Source organism: Phocoena phocoena, chromosome 13 (genome assembly GCF_963924675.1).
Source record: "Phocoena phocoena chromosome 13, mPhoPho1.1, whole genome shotgun sequence".
NCBI lineage: Eukaryota > Metazoa > Chordata > Mammalia > Artiodactyla > Phocoenidae > Phocoena > Phocoena phocoena.
Genome location: NC_089231.1, coordinates 63,008,950 through 63,030,298, shown reverse-complemented (window position 1 = coordinate 63,030,298; position 21,349 = coordinate 63,008,950). Strand labels below are relative to the sequence as shown.

Below are 21,349 nucleotides of genomic sequence, written 5' to 3'. Positions count from 1 at the left end.
CTGAAATTTGGTCTGCCAATGAAAAAATAAAACCACTAACTCTGTTTCTTGCACATTTTATATACCTCCCCCAAACATATCTTTCTAGAAACACAAACTGTTGATTATTCAATTGATGATGTTCACATTCTAACACATCAAAAATAGTTACTGGGCACTTCAGTGAGTTACTGAAGTGGATCAGAGAGGAGGAGGGAGAACCTACCAGCCCCCGACCCAGGGGGTTACCTGCTGCTCAGGAGACACAGCACAAACACCGGAAGCTGACCTTTCAAATAGGCACAGGGTGCCACATGACAAATGCAAGGCAAGAACAAAACACGTTTCAGGACATGAGAGCAGAAAGGCCACCTGGGTTGAGTGGTAGGCAGAGACACTCTAGACGTTTGTTCTTGACTTGGGGCTAAAACAAAAGTAGGATTTAGAGGAGAGATTGCGGAATTCTAGAGGGAAGACAGTAGTAAAAATGTTGAAGCAAAAATGTGCTAAGCTTCCTGGAGATGATAAGAAAACTGGGCTGGAAGGTGGGTTCTACATAGAATACCGGGAAACATGGCAAAAAAACGTTAGCCTGGGACAGATTGTAGACAGCCGTAAATGCCAAGTGCTTTAAAAATGGATTTTATTCTGTAGACAATGAGAACTCCTTTATGGAGCCCACACTGCATGCCTGGCTCTGGGCTGGGTAATTTACATGTAGTGTCATATATAACCCAAACGTAACGCAAGAGCTCTGAACTAAGTAGTCTTATCCCCATGTGCATGCGGGGGAGCTGAATATGACAAGGCTTAAGGATATCTATTTCTTTGATGCTTTTTCTTGATTTTGATGATTATTTCTCTGGTGAGCGTCTTCAACTGTATTCTTATGAACATATCTAGCTCTCTTGCCAGAAAAGTGCACCATTTCTCTGGAATATAGTTAAACAAGTTGGCAGATCTAAATATCCTACAAACTCAGCCTCTCCACTTCAATGATTCAGTCTTTCCACTGACACTGAGCTGATGCTTTTTAGACATGAAGACTGTTGATTGCTGTGGAGTGGTTTGTGAAGGCTTAGCCTGATTTATTACTTGGTTTAATTCTTTGCAGCCTTCTGGAATTAATTTATTTGTATGATTGACAGATGGCCCAAAGTGATGCATGTTACACTGTGGTGTGTGGGGTAGTGAGGAATCCGAAGAATGCTGGGACTGTTACTAAAAGTCAGAGAAGTGATTCTTTCCCAGTGTGCATTTTCTTCCCTTAGAATCACCTGAAGCGTAGAGAACTTCCATGTTGAAGCTCCTTGATTTGCTAACTTTACTTTAGAGCCCTATCAATATTTACAATGAGCAGCAGAATTGAGTTGCTGAAGCAGAAGGGCCTTGGAGACACCTAAGCTTGTCAGGTATGCTGCTGAGAATGTTTTCACTAAGAGATATTTTTTGCTTGTCTTTCCCATCAGTTGATAAAAGGGGGCTTTATATTAATTATCATAGCTTTTGCTTCCCCCTCCTCCCCTTTAAGGTAACAGTAATCTCACTTAGTCTCAACTGTCACTTGGCTGTCCTTACCATTTTTATGTACTTTGGAGTTTGATATAAATGTGTTGTCTCGCTGGCCAGGGAAAATTCAATTGAATTACTAACAAAATAGGGGGTTTTGAGTTTTATACACACAACTAATTAACTGAGTATTGATTTTTCTCCAGTTACATTATACAATGCAAATGAAGAAAAAAGGCACAGTCACTGAAGTAGAAAGGTACCAGGGGAAAGGGGTACCCACCACACAGACTGAAGATTCCCATCACTTACAAAGTCCCTCACAACAAGCAGAATCTTTTCAATTTGTTCACTTGTTCAATTACTTTTATGAGAAGTCCTTTAAAGTGTTCTGCCTATTCAAGTCAAACACCTGGGATTGAAGGTGTGGACTGGCAGGTGCTCAGCTCCTTGGGGCGAGCGGGCAAGTGCCTTGGCAAGACAGCTGACAGGTTACACACATTCCAACCATCACACAGACTCCTGCCAGGAGTGCCAGTGCTGAGTGGAGTTGGGTGCTGGGCAGCAGGGAGGTTGGGGAGTCTGCTCGAGGGGAAGCAGTAAGCTCCCGGATCAACCCACATCCTCTACCCTGCCCCATTCCTGTGCTTCACCCTCCATGGTTTAAGTTTCAGCCAGCGCCACTAAGCTCTGGTGAAAATCCAAATAACTCTTCAGAAGAGTGGCTTCCAACATTTCAGTGGGCTTCATCTTAACATGCAATCAGAGTAATATTCAAAACACTTAGAACATGCCAGAGGACACTGACCCCCTACAACCCGACACTAAGGTAAACTGGTCCATTCAAGACAAAGTCTACCATTCAGCTACTTTAAATTTATGTAAAACCTAACCTGTCCCTGCATGTTGGTTTTTAAGACTTTACTGTTGTTTTCTATTTTTCTTTCTTTCTTTCTTTTTTTAATTTAACATCTTATTGGAGTATAATTGCTTTACAATGGTGTGTTAGTTTCTGCTTTATAACAAAGTGAATCAGCTATATATATTCATTTATCCCCATATCTCTTCCCTCTTGTGTCTCCCTCCCTCCCACCCTCCCTACCCCACCCTTCTAGGTGGTCACAAAGCACCAAGCTGATCTCCCCGTGCTATGTGGCTGCTTCCCACTAGCTATCTATTTTACATTTGGTAGTGTATATATGTCCATGCCACTCTCTCACTTTGTCCCAGCTCACCCTTCCCCCTCCCCCCTATTTTTCATCTTTTCTTTTTTTACTGGATCATATTTAGCTTATTTCACTACTCATTTTTTCCACTCTTTTTCTTCTGTTTTTGAATCTAAGACCAAGAAATAGAAATCAGTTATAAGGACAGTTTGTACCCAAACAGGAAATGCTGGGTGGCTCTTTCAGCCACATGTCGAGGGAGGCTGGGTCTGGTGTGTTTGTCGGCACTGAGACAGAAGTAGGAGGTAAGATCAGAAAGTCTCAAATGCCCTGAGAGCACAACAGCGGTGGAGAGTCTGCCGGAGATGGGATATCAGAGTAACACAGAGGGAGGTAACAACATGCATGGCTAGTATGTAGACCAACACCTACCAGGTGTTTTGTTGGCAATGATCGAAATGTTTGATAACCCTGTATTGAGGAGGCTATGGGGGGAAAGTGCTCCGCTGGTGAGGATGTAAATTGACACAACCCCTCTGGAAGGCAGTTTGACAATATCTATGAAGACCAGTGATGCATATACACTTTCACTCAACAATTCCTTTTCTGTGAACTTATCTAATTCATTATGCACATGAGAAATTATATACTTACATGATTACTCATTACAGCATTCTTTATACAGCAAAATGTCTGAAACAACCCAAGTGACTATCAATACACACAGATTAAATAACTCAGGACATATCCACCCAATGGAATACCATGTAGTGGTTTTTTAAAAAAGGAAGAAGGAGGAGGAGGAGAAAGAATGAGAAAGTGATCCATCTACTTTGTGGAAAGTCTCCAAGATGAAACAAGGTACAAAACACTATGTACAATACACTGACTGTTGAACACAAAGGGCAGGGGATCATGCTGGCCATGGAAATGGGCCTTTCAGATCTGCTGTGGGAAGTAGGGCTGACTGGTGCCCAGCGCTCTGTGTCTGGATCCCACCATGTTCCTGCTGAGGTCCTATTTCCTCCAGGCTGCCTCCAGTCCATGACTGGGCACAGTCTATTTCTGTTGGAGCTAGGATTCCTCTAATTGGCAGCTGGCTCAAGGACTCCCCACTGGCCAGGTCAAAACTTCCCAGATCTGTGCTGTGGTCTGAGACTCCCCCTTTCTTCCTCTTATTTGCCCCCAGGAGCCAGACCTGCCTCCCAGCCTGAAGGCTCCCCTGTTGCTCTTGTTGCCTCTCCCCTTCACCCTAACTAATACCCGGGAGAAGATGCACATACTCCTATTTTCTTTTATGGGCATAAAGAAACTCCAGAAGATTGATCACCTCTTTGAGGAGTGGTAATGGCACACAGGATAGAGGGTTGGGAGGAAGACGTTTTACTATTTATGCATATCTACACATACACAAATATACGTATATAAATATATATGACTGCAGTACCTATTCAAAAATGAAATAAAAATGTTACATGCATCTAGTGAAAACAGGGAGAGAGGGCAGCACAGACCTGGGATGCAGACAGCAGCCCTGTGGCATTGTGATTTATAATAAGAGACATGCATTTGGTCTTCCTCCTCTTTTCTGGCACAGAGCTCACAAGACCCCTGGAATTCTCTAAGTGGGGAGAACAATCAAGTTGTCTTCTGTTATGTTAATGAGGTGACTTTTAGAAAGCTGGTAACCTAAGGATGGGGGCTGGTTGCAAGCCCCCTGAGGGGCTGGAGGTTGAGTCAATCACCAATGGCCAGTGATTCAATCAACTGTGCCTGTGTAATGAAGCCTCCCTAAAAACCCAAGAGGAGGGGGTTTGAAAAGTTTCTGGGAAAAACCTTTCCTGGGAACCCAGACCTCAGTTCCTCACTGGCTCTCTCTGAAGCCTAGGTTCTAAAACTCCATCAGCTGGAAAAGCCTGGAAGCCCTATAACAAAAACCACTTATCCACTCAACAGAAAAATAAGCCATGTTACCCTCCTTCCCAGCTGTTCTCCCAAAGAGCCATACAACAACCCCCAGGAGCACAGAGAACACGGGCACAGTGTTGCTGACTTGTCTCCAGAAAGGTTCAGGGGAGCCTCCCAAACTGCCCGCCATCTCCAGGATGCCTGCAGCCCTTCTACTCAAGGCCTCGTGCCATCACTCTCCCTTCTCAACTAAAGGAGGGGATTGCAGGGCCTTGCTCTTCTCTGAATTTCTTTAATAATCTTTGAGAGAGAATTGGAAAAACAATCCTGACTTGGTCATATGTACAGGTTTAAGGTTTTTAAGTTATTTTATTTTCATTTCTACTAAAGCTAATAAAAATTCCTTATCCGATAAATATTTATAGAAGCACTAAGATTAAGTGATTTCTTTTAGCAGATACTCATCTCTGGAGCCAAAAAGACCTTGATTTAAATTCCAACTCTGCCTCTTATAGCTTATGGAACTTCAGGCCAGTATCTTGGCCTTTCTGCCTCAATTCCTCAGATGCAAATTGGGGAAAATAAGACTACCTTGTACTGTTGACAAGAGGATTAAAATAAGATGCCATGCACAGCATGTGGCATTGTACCAGTTGGCACATAACAGGAATTTAATAACAAATAATAAAGCCTTCTCCTTTCTCTTAGAGCCCTGCAAAAATATGAAAATTAGATATTTTACATTTTCTGGTCAAAGACAATAATCAGTATAAAAATCTCATTTTACAGTTGCCCGTGCTCCCTTGGCTTTTGCAAACAACATCGGCTCAGTTATGCCGCGTAACAGGTGTTGGAGCCACATTCATTTGCCCTGTGATGCCATTAACTCTGGTGACTCGTGTTCCTCGAGACCCAGCCCAAAACCAGAAGTCAGTTTTGCTTTTTGTGGTCCTTATGTGATTATTGTTGCTCCCAATTCTCTTCTTTGTGCCCAAAACCTACCCCTCAAGCCAAATGAGTGAACAAAAGTTGTTGCTGTGTCAGATTCTGGTCCTCCTCCATCATGCCCCTTCCCCCTCAATGACCCCCAGGGCAACACCATAGACAGAGATGGAGCCTTCTAGACTCTGGTTACTGACGTTTAAGATCAAAGAGCTTGGTCTTCAGATAAGGAATTAATCCTGGAGGTGAAAAATAATATAAGAAGGACTGAAATGTAAAAGATCACTCTACAAACCAAGACTTGGCCACCGTCAAGCTCCACACTGAGTGTGACCTCCTTGGGGGTGTGCACAAGAGCCAATCAGTTGACAACCTCACACTCATAGCAAGGCCAGAATCAGCAGGAAGCAAAAAGAAAAAGAAAAAAACACAATCAAAACCAAAACACCTGCTGGTTTAAGAATACATTGATTCTCTCTTTATTGCGGGATAATAATTTTTGGTGTCATTTTCTAAAATGCTTTGTTTGGCCATCATTTTAGCAATTGTTTTCACCAACTGAAAGCACTCTGGGGAGCACCACCCTCCCTGGCAGTGGCATTGAAGCCATGATTCAGCGCTCACTGAAGTCCAGACCTCAGTGGTCTAAAAGGCATTTTCAGAGACAAGTGGGAAAAGTAAAGATGGTTGCTGTCTCAAGGAATGTAAGAGTTCCACTATTAATTCGGAAAAGAATCGCCCATTTGGTACTTTTTTCCCATAGAATCTGAAAAATGAAGTTATAATATTTTGTTAGGTGATAAAGAGCACAAACTGGATTGTTTTCATTTTCTGCTAAAGATCTTATAAATAGTTAATGTTGTTTTGCTTTTAATGTTTACCAGACACATTCCTTTTTTTAAAGAAATAGCCAAAACTTTTAAAACACCCATTATATTCTCCTATTATGAAGAATAATTTAACTTTACCTCTTATATTGAATGTTAAACTGGGGTAGTTTCTTTTTATTTTATCTTTTTTAACTTTATTTTATTTATTTTTATTTTTGGCTGCGTTGGGTCTTCGTTGCGGTGTGCGGGCTTCTCATTGAAGTGGCTTCTCTTATTGCGGAGCATGGCACGCGGGCTTCAGTAGTTGCGGTGCACGGGCTTAGTTCCTCCGTGGCATGTGGGATCTGCCAGGACCAGGGCTCAAACCCGTGTCCCCTGCATTGGCAGGTGGATTCTTAACCACTGTGCCACCAGGGAAGCCCTGGGGTAGTTTCTTAATAGCATTTGAGCATCCATAGTAGTCTATGGCTCCACCAAATTAGAAAACAAATTTATAAACAGTATTACCAAATCAAATACATTTTTACCCTAAAATATGGAACTGAAATCTGTGAGTTCTCCCTTTGAAACAGAAGTGAAAACACATATTGCACCATCAACTATGGGAATAGTACATCAACATCTTTGCCTTTTCCATAAGCTGTAGGGTCAGGCAGTGACCCAGAAAGACAAGCAGTGGAAAGAAAGGACCTAAACATCCTGTCAATTCATGGAACCTGCCACCACATTCAAGTTGAGGAAGGGTGACCATGTGCTTTCCTGTTCTGAATCTTTACTTCTTTACTTGTTCTAACCCACTTTACATGCAATTGGATTCAGGAGAAAGATAAGGAGGGAAAGGGGAGAAGCACAGGATAATCTTTATCTCTAGGCTCAAAATTCCACTAAATATGTTTTCACAGAGCACTTAAGATGAGGGTCCAACTATATAATAATAAAAGGATCAATACAAGCAGAGAATATTACACTCATTAACATATATGCACCCAATATAGAAGCACTTAAATACATAAAATACTAACAGACAAAGGGAGGAACTGATGGGAATACAATAATAGTAGGTGACTTTAACATCCACCCCACTTTAACACCCACCCCACTTTAACACCCCATATCAATGGACAGATCTTCCAGTCAGAAAATCAGTAAGGCAACAGAGATCCTAAAGGATACAATAGAACAGTTAGACTTAATTGACCTCTTCAGGACACTACATCCAAAAAACAAAAACAAAAAACAACCATAATACACATTCTTTTCAAGTCCACATGGAACATTCTCTAGGATAGATGACATACTAAGACACAAAAAAGCCTCAACAAATTTAAGAGGCTAGAAATTGTTTCAAGCATCTTTTCTGACCACAACAGCATGAAACTAGAAATCAACTACAGAAACAGAAATGAGGGAAAAAAATTACACGGAGACTAAACAACATGCTACCAAAAAACCAATGGGTCAATGATGAAATCAAAGAGGAAATAAAGAAATACCTTGAGACAGATGATAATGGAAACACAACCATACCAAATCTATGGGATGCAGTAAAAGCCGTCCTAAGAGGGAAGCTCATAGCAATATAGGCCTTCCTCAAAAAACAATAAAAATCTAAAATAAACAACTTAAATAACCACCTAAAAGAATTAGAAAAAGAAAAACAAACAAAACCCAAAGTCAGCAGAAGAAATGAAATAACAAATATTGGAGAGGAAATAAATAAAATAGAGATCAAAAAACCAGAAAAGATCAATAAAACCAAGAGGTGGTTTTTTGAAAAGATAAACAAAATTGACAAGCCTCTGGCCAGGCTCACCAAGAAGAAAAGAGTGGACCCAAATAAACAAGATAACAAACGAAAGAGGAGAAATAACAACAAATATGGCAGAAATACAAAGAAACAAAAAAGAATCCTGTGAAGAGTTATATGCCAACAAATTGGACAACCTAGAAGAAATGGACAAGTTTCTAGAAACATACAGCCCACCAAAACTGAATCAAGAAATAGATAATTTGAACAGACCAATAACTAGAAGTGAAATAAAATCTGTAATTAAAAAAAAAACCTCCCTGTAAACAAAAGTCCAGAACCAGATGGTTTCACTGGGGAAGCCTACCAAACAAACAAAGAAGAACTTATACTGATTGTTGTCAAACTCTTCCAAGAGACTGAAGAGGAGGGCACCCTCCCAAAGTCATTCTATGAAGCCACCATCACCCTGATACCAAAACCAGACAAAGAGACTACCAAAAAAGAAAATTACAAGCCAATATCTTTGATGAATACAGACGCAAAAATCTTCAACAAAATATTAACAAACTGAATCCAACAACACATAAAAAGGATCATACACCACAATCAAGCTGGATTCATCCCAAGGGTCACAAGGATGGCTCGACACACACAAATCAATTAATGTGATACACCACATCAACAAAAGACAAAAACCACATGATCATCTCAATAGATGCAGAAAAGGCATTTGATAAAATTCAACATCCATTCATGAGAAAAACTCTTGCCAAAGTGGGTATAGAGGGTACATACCTCAACATAATAAAAGCTATTTATGACAAACCCACAGCCAACATAATACTCAATGGTGAAAAGCTGAAAGCCTTCCCACCAAATTATGGAACAAGACAAAGATGCTCTCTCTCACCACTCCTATTCAACATAGTATTGGAAATCCTAGCCACAACAATTAGACAAGAAAAAGAAATAAAAAATATCCAAATTAGAAGGGAAGAGGTAAAATTGTCATTATATGCAGATGACATGACACTCTGTAAAGAAAACCCAAATACTCCACACAAAAACTATTAGAACTGATAAGTGAATTCAGAAAGGTAGCAGGATACAAGATTAACAAACAGAAATCTGTTGCATTTTTTTACACTAACAATGAAATATCAGAAAGAGAAACTTTAAAAAAACCCCTTTTAAATATGTGTCCAAAATAAAATAAAATACCTAGGACTAAACCTGACCAAGGAGGTGAAAGACTTACAAGCTGAGAACTATAAAACACTGATAAAGGAAACTAAAGATGATTCAAAGAAATAGAAAGATATCCAATGCTCCTGAATTGGAAGAATTAGTATTGTTAAAATGGCCATACTACCCAAAGCAATCTATAGATTTAATGCAATCCCTATCAAATTACCCATGACATTTTTCACTGAACTAGAGAAATATTCCTAAAATTTATATGGAACCCCAAAAGACCCAGAATTGCCAAAGCAATCCTGAGGAAAAAGAACAAAGCTTATGGCATAACACTCCCAGACTTCAGACAATACTATAAAGCTACAGTAATCAAAAATGTGGTATTGGCACAAAAACAGATATATGAATCCATGGAACAGAATAGAGAGCCTAGAAATAAACCCACACACCTACAGTCAATTAATCTTTGACAAAGGATTGGAGAAAAGACAGTCTCTTTAGCAAGTGGTGTTGGAAAAGCTGGACAGCTGCATGTAAATCAATGAAGTTAGAACACACCTTCACACCATACACTAAAATAAACTCAAAAAGGCTTAAAGACTTAAATATAAGACATGACACCATAAAACTCCTAGAAGAGAAAATAGGCAAAACATTGTCTGACATAAATTGTAGCAATGCTTTCTTAGATCAGTCTCCTAAGGCAAAAGAAGTAAAAGCAAAAATAAACAAATGGGACCTAATTAAACTTACAAGCTTTTGCACAGCAAAGGAAACCATAAACGAAATGAAAAGACAACCTAGAGAATGGGAGAAAATACTTGCAAACAATATGACCAACAAGGGCTTAATTTCAAAAATATACGAACAGGGCTTCCCTGGTGGTGCAGTGGTTAAGAATCCGCCTGCCAATGAAGGAGACACAGGTTTAAGCCCTGGTCTGGGAAGATCCCACATGCTGCGGAGCAACTAAGCCCGTGCACCACAACTACTGAAGCCCTTGCACCCTAGAGCCCATGCTCGTAACAAGAGAAGCCACTGCAATGAGAAGCCTGCGCACCACAGCGAAGAGTAGGTCCCGCTCGCCACAACTAGAGAAAGCCCATGTGCAGCAACGAAGACCCAAATGCAGCCAAAAAGAAAAAAGAAAAAAAAAAAAAAACCGAACAGTTCATACAACTAAATAGCAAAAAACTCCAAACAACTGAATCAAAAAATAGGCAGAAGGCCTAAATAGATATTTCTCCGAAGGAGACATACAGATGGCCAACAGGCACATGAAAAAGTGTTCATCATCACTAATTATTAGAGAAATGCAAACCAAAAGTACAACGAGGTATCACCTCACACCAGTCAGAATGGCCATCATTAAAAAGTCTACAAATAATAAATGCTAGAGAGGGTGTGGAGGAAAGGGAACCCTCCTACACTGTTGGTGGGAATTGGTGCAGCCACTATGGAGAACAGTATGGAGGTTCCTTAAAAAACTATAAATAGAGTTGCCATATGATCCAGCAGTCCCACTCCTGCGCATATATCTGGAAAAGATGAAAGTTCTCATTCAAAAAGATACATGCACCCCAATATTCATAGCAGCACTATTTATAATAGCCAAGACATGGAAGCAACCTAAGTGTCCATCAACAGATGAATGGATAAAAAAGATGTGGTATATATATATATATATACAATGGAATATTACTCAGCCATAAAAAAGAATGAAATAATGTCATTTGCGGCAATGTGGATGGAACTAGAGATTATCATACAAAGTGAAGTAAGTCAGACAGAGGAAGACAAATATGATATCATTTATATGTGGAATCTAAAAACATGATATAAATGAACTTACAAAATAGAAACAGGCTCACAGACATAGAAAAGAAACTTACGGTGACCAAAGGGGAAAGCAGGGAGGAATAAAAGGAGTTTGGGATTAACAGGTATATGTTACTATATAGAAAATAAACAAAAGAATATGAAAAATAATATATATATACACACATATATATAACTGAATCATTTTGCTGTACACCTGAAACTAACAAAACATTGTAAATCAACTATACTTCAATTAAAAATAAATTTAGGAAAGATTTTTAAAAAGATGAGGGTCCAGTAAATTGTTTTATTTAAATATTCCACCATTATATTTTGCAGAGGCAATAGAGCTTCCTCAAAGCTAACATGGCTTGTTTTTATTTTGTGATCTATTTTGCAACTGATATTCCTACATACACTTTTTTAGGTGACTGGGTGGTTTTCACCTCAGGTCTTCAGCAAGAACTACAGAGAAGAAAAGATTCTAAAGAATCAATCAAATTTTCTGTCAAGTCCCAGTAACATCCCTGTCTTAACCACGTGCAGGAGAGATGAAACACATTATCAACCTGTATGAAAGCATCAACAGTACAGCAAGAAATAATTCAGACTGTCCTCCTGTGGTTTTGCCAGAAGAGATATTTTTCACAATATCCATTGTTGGGGTTTTGGAGAATCTGATGGTCCTTCTGACTGTGATCAAGAATAAGAATCTTCAGTCGCCCATGTACTTTTTCATCTGCAGCTTGGCTATTTCCGATATGCTGGGCAGCCTGTACAAGATCTTGGAAAACATCCTGATCATGTTCAGAAACATGGGTTACCTCGAGCCTCAAGGCAGTTTTGAAACCACAGCAGACGACGTGGTGGACTCCCTGTTCATCCTCTCCCTCCTTGGCTCAATTTGCAGCCTGTCTGTGATCGCCGCTGACCGCTACATCACAATCTTCCACGCTCTGAGGTACCACCGCATCGTGACCCCGCGCCGTGCCCTTGTCGTCCTGATGGTCATCTGGACGTGCTGCATGGGCAGCGGCATCACCATCGTGACCTTTTCCCATCACGTCCCTACGGTGATCGCCTTCACAGCGCTGTTCCCGCTGATGCTGGCCTTCATCCTGTGCCTCTACCTGCACATGTTCCTGCTGGCCCGCTCCCACGCCAGGAGGACCTCCACGCTTCCCAGAGCCAACATGAGAGGGGCTGTCACACTGACTGTTCTGCTCGGGGTCTTCATTTTCTGTTGGGCGCCCTTTGTCCTTCATGTCCTCTTGATGACATTCTGCCCAGCTGACCCCTACTGTGCCTGCTACATGTCCCTCTTCCAGGTGAACGGTGTGTTGATCATGTGTAACGCCGTCATTGACCCCTTCATATATGCCTTCCGGAGCCCAGAGCTCAGGGATGCATTCAAAAAGATGACCTTCTGCAACAGGTACCAGTAGAATTATTGGTCCCTGATTTTAGGAGCCATGGGGAAATACTGTCAAGGGACAGAGTAACGTGACATACCAACAATACTAATGCTCCAACTGTCCTTTCCTTCCCTAAAGCACACGAGGAGAATCTCACTGACTTGTGTTGTAATAGCTCAGTTCCTTGTGCCTTGCTGTAGGTACAATTTCTATAGCTAGAGAGACAAAATATTTACTAAAAAGAAAGACAAGATACAAAGCACATACAGCAATACACATATGAGAACTCTGGGCTGAGGAAGAAGTTGTTCTTCTATAGATATCTAGCTAGTCTATCACTGGGGTGGCCTTTCCAAAGTACTAGGACAAGTACTCAGTGTATAAACTACAGGGCCTTTGTAAGCCAAAGGTGCCATTAAGTTGCTGCAGCTGAATTTGCCTGTCCCAGACTGCCACACAGAATCCCTGCCTGCCTGCTTTCCCTTCTGCCTGCCTGCTTTATTGTATGCCATCTCAGATCTTTCTGGAAGCAGGCAGGATGCACATTATAAACGTCAAATAACCAGTGTTGAGTTTCCAATAATAAAGAAACCTTCTCCGTTAGTCTTCTTTGCTAACTCAGTATCCCACTGGCCTTAAAGTATTTTCCTGGTTAAAGCTCCTCAAGCTTTAGGAGAATAAATTTCAAAGGAGGAAGTAAAAATTTAATCCATTTGGTTCCTACGTAGGAATAAACAAAGGTCAGAGGAAAACTGTGAAGCTTGTAGAAAATATAATCAATCCTTGTGTATCTGTCCAAACACAGAAGTAAATGAAAAGACGTCCCAAGCCCCAATATGCATTTTGTGGACTAAGTCAAGAGTGTGTGTGTTCACCATGTTTTTGGACTATGGGGGAAACCAAGACCAAAACAATACTTCAAGACAGTGCTATTATTGAGACCCAAGCCAGGGAGTGATGAAAAACACTTAAACTCATTCCACGGATGAGTCTGAGAGGCAGATAACATCACTGGAGAACTTCATCTTACCATCATCCACAGGAAAGATGCCAGATATCGAAAAGCAACATCCCAAGTAGGGTAAAGGAAGCATAAATTGCAAGTTCATATGTTTTTAATAGCTAAAGATAAAGCTTAAAGAGGAAGCAAATTCTGATCCTAAGTCCTTGCTGAGATGGAAGAGAGAAAGAGGCCAGGTCTGCAGGTGCATGGAGCTGAAATGCTCAGGATCCACAGTGAGGGACGCTGTCTCGGGATGAGGCAGTTCTTGGCCCTCGGAGTTTTCCCTGAGCTGCTGAAAGGAGAAGCAAGCCACAAGCAGGACAGCTGGCTGGGTGATGGGTTGGATATTAGGTGTGGGGAGGGACAGGAGCTTAAGAAGCAGAAGAGAAAGCACAGAGTTAAAGGGAAGGCAGCTGTGGGCAGGTGTCCAGAAAGCCTGTGACACAGCTTGAAGGTGAAACCCACAGTGTGTCTTCTGGTCCTCCATTCTCTAGAAATCCTTCTTTGGTCCTTCCCTCTCACCTAATGAATGATGATACCCTTTTCCTCCTCTTATTTCTCTGGCAGAACCTCCAGGACAAAGGCAAAAAGAAGAAAAGATTGAGGGATTCCTTACGCTTTTCTTCACTTTAATAGAAATGCTTTTAAAAATTTCACCAATAAGTTTACTTTTTGAAAATTACCTTTCATCAAGTTAATAATGTTCTTTTTCTGCCTAGTTTCTTAACAGTAATTTTTAATCACTAATCAATGTTGAATTTTATTTAATGCTTTTTCAGCATCTATCAGATGATCAGTTTTTCCTCCTTTAATTTCTTAAGGTGGTATATCACATTAATAGATTTTTAACAGTTGGGCTATCTTTGCAAACTTCAAATGAAGATTGATATGTAGTATACCAACCATGGTCATATTTACAAAGCTAAAATATATTGTTTGACAAACAACTTATTGTGAATTATACTTTTACATATTTGAAATTACCTATAATGATATAATTTAATTTATATTTCACAAATGACCTCTAGTGAATTTTATGAAAAATGAGAACAGTACCAACCAAAAAATACAGATTCAAGATATGTGGTTTTGAGGGAATTCCCTGGCTGTCTAGTGGTTAGCGCTCAGGGCTTTCCCTGCCAGGGCCTAGGTTCGATCCCTGGTCTGGGAAGTAAGATCCTGCAAGCTGTGCACTGCGGCCAAAAAAATAAACAGATATGTGGGTTCCATAAATATTCCCTTTAAAATAAAGGAGGAGAAATTATACATGGAATATTTAGTTGGCTACTCCTTTACGTATATTTAGTGATTTTTAAAATCTATTTTGTGCAGATCCCTATTTGCTACACATGCAACAGTTTGTAGCTAGAAATTCTCACACTCAGGGTGACAATCTCCCATTGACATTACAATATGATCATTGAAGAAACAGCAAACAACTGTTATTTATTTTGCCAACATGTGTTGTACATTTAAGATCTATTATTTGCAAAGTATTCCTGAAAAAAGAATCCAGTTAACTCCTCTTTGCAAATCTACATATATGTTTCTCTTTTTAAAAATTTATTTTATTTTTATGTATTTTTGGCTGTGTTGGGTCTTTGTTGCTGCACGTGGGCTTTCTCTCGTTGCAGCGAGTGGGGGCTACTCTTCTTTGCAGTGCGTGGGCTTCTCATTGTGGTGGCTTCTCTTGTTGCGGAGCACGGGCTCCGGGCGCGTGGAGTAGTTGCGGCTTGCTGGCTCTAGAGCGCAGGCTCAGTAGCCGTGGCTCGCGGGCTTAGTTGCTCCGCGGAATGTGGGATCTTTCCGGACCAGGGCTCGAACCCCCGTCTTCTGCGTTGGCAGGTGGATTCTTAACCACTGCGCCACCAGGGAAGCCCTACATATATGTTTCTTTATCCACATAAGTGTAGTCTGTATTACAATTAAAATTTTTGATAGTATGTTAAGAGCCCCTAAATACCTATATACCCTTGTGCAGAGAAAGCACATCTTTTGTCACATCCCCAAATGTCTCAGGTTAGACTTCGACCATGTTCCTCAGAACTCTGAAAATAAGGAGGGCAGAGGGCAGGAGGACCCACAAAAGATTAAGAATACCCTTCAGAACAGTGAGTGTCCCTTGTTTCCATTAGGATATTAATAAATGTACCTAATTTAATTTTTTTAAGAAAGTTTTATGTCAGTAGAAGCTATACTATATCTGAGATAACAAATCCCATGAGCTTAAAATCTGTTAAAAGTCTTCATTTTATCTGTCCCTACTTAATCCTTTTCAATTTTCTACAGGTTCTAGCAGTCTGGAGTTTGTTGAACAAGACTGTGATGTCATACAGACTTTAAGCAGGACCCCTTGCAGCCCTTGCTGAAGAGCGCTGAAACTTTTCTCCTGCTCCCTTTCTCCTGATTCTTTGATGATATCCAACCCAAGAGTGTTGGACACATTGAAAATTGTCCCAATACCAATAAAGCTAAAATGTTCATCAAGTAAATTCATAGAATATGTCTAGAAGTGGCAAGAACTTCCTTTTACAGATAGAAAAGCACAGTCATGAGAGGTAAGAGAATGATTCAAAATTCACGTCACTGAGTTCAAGTCCCAGTTCCATGTGTACTATTTGTTTTTGTTTGTTTGTTTCGGTACGCGGGCCTCTCACTGTTGTGGCCTCTCCCGTTGCGGAGCACAGGCTCCGGACGCGCAGGCTCAGCGGCCATGGCTCACGGGCCCAGCTGCTCCACAACATGTGGGATCTTCCCAGACCGGGGCACGAACCCGTGTCCCCTGCATCGGCAGGCGGACTCTCAATCACTGCATCACCAGGGAAGCCCTACTTAGATCTTTAATTTCCCTCAGCAATATTTTATAGTTTTCAGTGTACAAAACTTATACTTTTTTGTTAGATTTATTCCTAGGCATTTTATTATTTTTTTTCTTAAGATCATTTTTGAATTGTTCAGTACTAGCACCTAGAAATATAACTGTTTTTTGTACATTGATCATGTATTATGTAACTTCGCTGAACTCATAGTTTTTTGATGGAGTTTTTAGAATTTTCTATATATAGTTACCTGCAAGTAAGACAGTTTCACTTATTCTTTTCCAATCTGAACGCCTTTTATTTCTTTTTCTTGCATGATTACACTGGCTAGAACCTAAGTAGCAAGAGTGGACATCAGTGCCTTATTCTCAATATTCTTTCAACAAGCATGATGTTATTAGCTGTAGGTTTTTGTAGATGCCTTTTTGATCACAGTGAAGTTTCCCTTCTATCCCAAGTTTGTTGAGAGTTTTATCATGAAGGGATGTTGGATTTAAAATACTTTATTGAAATTTTCATGCTGTTTTCTCCTTTATTCTATTAATGGTGTTATATTGATTTTCAGATATTAAACCTTCCTTGCATCACTGGAATAAATCCTACTTAATCATGGTGTATAATCCTTTTTATATGCTGCTAGATTCTGTTTGCTAGTATTTTGTTGAGGATTTTAATCTCTATATTCATAAGAGATATTGGTCTGTAGTTTTCTTTTCTTGTGATGTCTTTTCCTGGCTTTGGGTGGTATCAGGGAAATACTGGCCTCAAAGAATGAGCTGGGAAGTATTCCCTCCTCCTCTGTGTTCTTTTTATAAAAAATATTTATTTATTTATTTGGCTCCACCAGATCTTAGTTGTGGCATGCAGGATCTTCGTTGCAGCATGTGGGATCTAGTTCCCTGACCAGGTATCGAACCCAGGCCCCCTGCATTGTGAGCTCAGAGTCTTAACCACTGGACCACCAGGGTAGTCCCTCCTTTGTTTTCTGTAAGAGTTTGTGAAGGACTGGCATTATTTCTTCTTTAAATATTTGATAGAAATCACCAGTGAAGTCATCTGGGCCTGAGTTTTTCCTTGTGGAAGATTTTAAAGTATTAATTCAAGTTCTTTACTATTCAGATTCTCTAATTCTTTTGAGTGTTTCAGTATTTGGGGTCCTTTTGTCTTTGTAGGAATTGGTCCATTTCATTTGTCTGATTTGTTGACATAAAATTGTTCATATTATTCCCTTATAATCCATTTATATATTGTAAATTTGATAGTAAATTCCCTTCATTCCTCATTTTGGTAACTTGTCTTTTCTTTTTTTCTTGGTCAAGTGTGTCAATTTTGTTGATCTTTATAAAGGATTTATTTCACTGATATTCTCTATTGTCTCTCTGTTTTCTATTTCATTTATTTTCCCCTCTAATCTTTATTTCCATCCTTCTTACTTTGGGTTTAGTTCTCCCACCCCCTCATTATTTAAGTGGAATCTTAGGTTATTGACTTGAGATCTTTGTTTTCTTTCCCAATATAGGTGTTTACAGCCAAAAATATTCCTCTGAGCAATGCTTTGGCTTCATCCCATACATCCTGATGTGTTTTGATTTTCATTCAGTGCAAAATATTTTCCGATCTTCCTTGTGATTTCTTCTTTGACCTACAGGTTATTAAAATCTTTTTTGGTTTAATTTCCAAATATTTGTGGATTTCCCAAATTTTCTTCTGCTGTTGACTTCTAATTAAATTCTACTGTGGTAGTAAAAATACTTTGTATGGTTTTAATTGTATTGATATTAGTTCTATGGTCTATTCTGGAGAATATTTCATGTACACCTAAGAAGAATGTACATTTTGCTGTTGTTGGGCGAAGTGTTCTATAGATGACATTTAGTTTAAGTTGGTTGATAGGGTTGTTCCAAGTCTTCTGTATCCTTGCTGGATCAGGGCTATCTTTTAAAAACATAGAATAAATGACCTCATTCATATAATCCTCTTGTGGCTTTCTACTGACTTTAGAATAACAGATTTCTCCCACTCCTACCTCTCTCTATGCATTCATCATGTACCACTCTCCACTTTGCTCAATTAACTCAATTAGCAAGCTAAAGCTATCCTTGTATTCTATTATTGATAAGATCCATTATAAAGATACAATTAAAATGGTGTGGTACTGGTACAAGGAAAAACGAACTGATCAGTGAAACAGAATAGAGTCCAGAAACAAATTCACACATATATGATCACCTTTTACATGACAAAGGTGTAAGAGAAGGATGGTTTTTCTCAATAAATAATGCTGGGACAACTGGAAATCCGTAAGAGAAAACTTCTACCTTAAATCCTATTAACAAAATATTAAGAAAAATAAATTTATTAACAAAAATAAATTCAGTAAGATTTCTGATTTAAAAGTGAAAGTTAAAACAAAAAAGATTTTAGAAGAAAACACAGAAGAACATCTTCATGATCTTGGTTGGAATATGCAAAGACTTCTTAAACAAAATATGCCAACTATAAAGGAGAACATTGGTAAATTGTATATTAAAATTAAGAGCTTCTTTTCACCAAATATATCCTCACAATATGATACATTCAACAAAGGATTCATATCCAGAATAAAGATATTTTAAAAACCAACAAGTCAATACAAAAAAGATAGTCTACCCAATATAAAAATGGGCAAAACTTGAACAGATATTTCACAAGAGGACAAAGGCCAATAAGCATATGAAAAGTGCTCAATGTCATTAAGAATCAGTAAAATGAAAACTAAAGCCACAATAAGATACCACTACGTGACACTACTGAGTGTTGGTGAAAAGTGGGACAACTGGAACTTGGAAAACCTGTTGGGTAGAGTCCAATAAAGCTAAGCATGATGTCTGTACTATGACCCTGCAATTCTACTCCTAGGCAGAGGAGTACCTGTGCCCCAAAGTTCACGGACTAGAATATTTGAAGCAGTGCTATTAATAGTATTTCCCAAACTGGGAATGAACCAAACAGCCATTGGATAAATAACATGGTTTATTCACGCAATGGAATACTATACAGCCATGAAAAAGAACCATGTACAAATACATGCAACAAAAATCTCACACACTGTAGACCAAATAAGCCAGTACAAAAGAATACATACTGTTTGATTCTTTTCATATAACATCCAAAAACAGACAAAAGTAACCTATGCTCTTAGAAATTGAGATAGCGGTTACCCTTGGGAGGCAGCTACTGGAAGGGAGCAGGAGGGGCTTCTGTATTGTTTGATATGGGTGCTGACCGTATGCGTGTTTTCTGTCTGTGAAAAACACCAACTTATATATATATATGTTACTCTTCAATAAAAAGTTAAAATAATGTGCCTCTGCCTGGATAATCAGCTCAGACTGAAGAGGTGATTCCTCTCGGCCATCCTCTCAACTCCCAACTGCCACTCCCAAATGGTGTCAGCCCCTAACAAACAAACTAGATTTGCTGTAGGTCTGGCTGCTAAAGGAATAGGCCCACCAAAATGTGAAATCCCAGTTTAAACCTTTGCCTTCCTGCCTATGAATTATTCACTTTTTACCCTCCTCCCTAGTACACTCAAGGGCGCTCCTGCTCTCTGCCCCAAATCCTTACTCAGGAGTAAATGCTCCTCTCAGGGAACATTTAAGTAAGTATCAGTTTTGCACCCAAAGGATGGAGCTCCAATAGTTAATGTTTCCAGTTGCAGGTAGCAGATGAGCAAGGAGTCCTTTAGGCCTAACGCCCTGGAGGCATGTAACGTGCAACTGCAGTGCAGGCCCGACCTGGGGGTTATGGGGTGTTCAAATCTTGGCTTTGCCGTGGGCAACTTTGTGTCCTCTCTGTCTCTCGATTTCCTCATCATTAAAACAGGGACAATGGTGCTTACCTCATACAGTTGTTGTAAGGATCACATATAATACATTTAGAAAAGTGACTGACATAAGGGAGGAACTTAGTAAATGTTAGCTGTCAACATGGCTTTACCCAGGGTACACTGTCCCCAAGAACACACGGCCTAGGGTAAGTCTAGGTAGCAGAGGGCTTTGGAGCTCACCCAAGTCTCGCCAGGCAAACCCAGGAGAGTACTCCTGTGTGCCCTGTATTTGTTAGGCAGTGCAGTGAGAAGCAGGCACACATGCTCCAGGGCTAAATGGGAACGGAGGAGGAACTGGGAAGGACATGAGGTGAAGAGCTGGCTGTCCCCCAGCCCCACGTATATCTACTAAATAAGTCTATCATTAGATAAACGCATGCATCAGCCACTGTTATCGACTGCCTTCAAAGAAATGCTGTTGTCAGAGGGTGAGAAATGAAGAGACTTCCTATCAGGTATGTAGCATTTGATGTAACATTGACCAGGGAGGTGGTGAGATCATACATCCATGCTTCCTGTTTGACCAAACGGCCATGGGCATTATGGTACAACTGTTATTACAGGGCCATGGTCCCTGGGTCTGGCCTCTACTTTGAAAACCTGAGGTAGACAACAAAAAGTCACTTCCTATTAATCATGTTCAGTAGCTAGAATATTTACACTGGCAGTACTTCCCCACAGGCAGGTTTGCACAAGAAGCCAAATCCTCATTAGGATACTTGAAGACTTACCAAAATAACATAATGCAATAAACTAAGACAGGCTGAATAAATACCCAGAAGAGCTAAAGGGACTGCAGATCTGGACAGCTGACAGCTGACAATGCTTCTGTGGTCTCTCCTCTGCTGATCCACATCACTCCCACCTCCAAGCCCATCTCACTTGTACCCCACCCCTCTGCTCTGATGCCCTATAAATACTACTAACGTGAATTCAGGCAGCAATCATACTTCCTCAATTTCCAAGTTTGGGGAGGGGTAGGCTAGGAAACCCTGTACTGATAATCTACCTTTCAGAGTCATCACAAAGATTAGTTAATTTAAGTCACAGTCTCTAATCAATCCTTCTCTCTCTGAAGGCAAATTTCTCTGGGGAGTCACACTGGAGTGGAGGCTTGGTGGCCCAAGTGCACAGTCACCACC

At 40.1% G+C, this 21,349-nt stretch overlaps 1 protein-coding gene across 1 annotated transcript in view; it reads left to right on the top strand.

Annotated features, from left to right (window-relative positions):
- MC2R (melanocortin 2 receptor) overlaps positions 1 to 12,625 on the top strand; it is a 17,990-nt gene extending 5,365 nt beyond the window's left edge. Inside the window, exon 2 of the mRNA XM_065890150.1 lies at positions 11,554 to 12,625. Coding sequence (XP_065746222.1) covers positions 11,654 to 12,547 — 894 coding nt within the window. The 5' untranslated portion in view covers positions 11,554 to 11,653 and the 3' untranslated portion in view covers positions 12,548 to 12,625. The remainder of the gene's footprint in view (positions 1 to 11,553) is intronic.
- Positions 12,626 to 21,349: the final 8,724 nt, after the last annotated feature.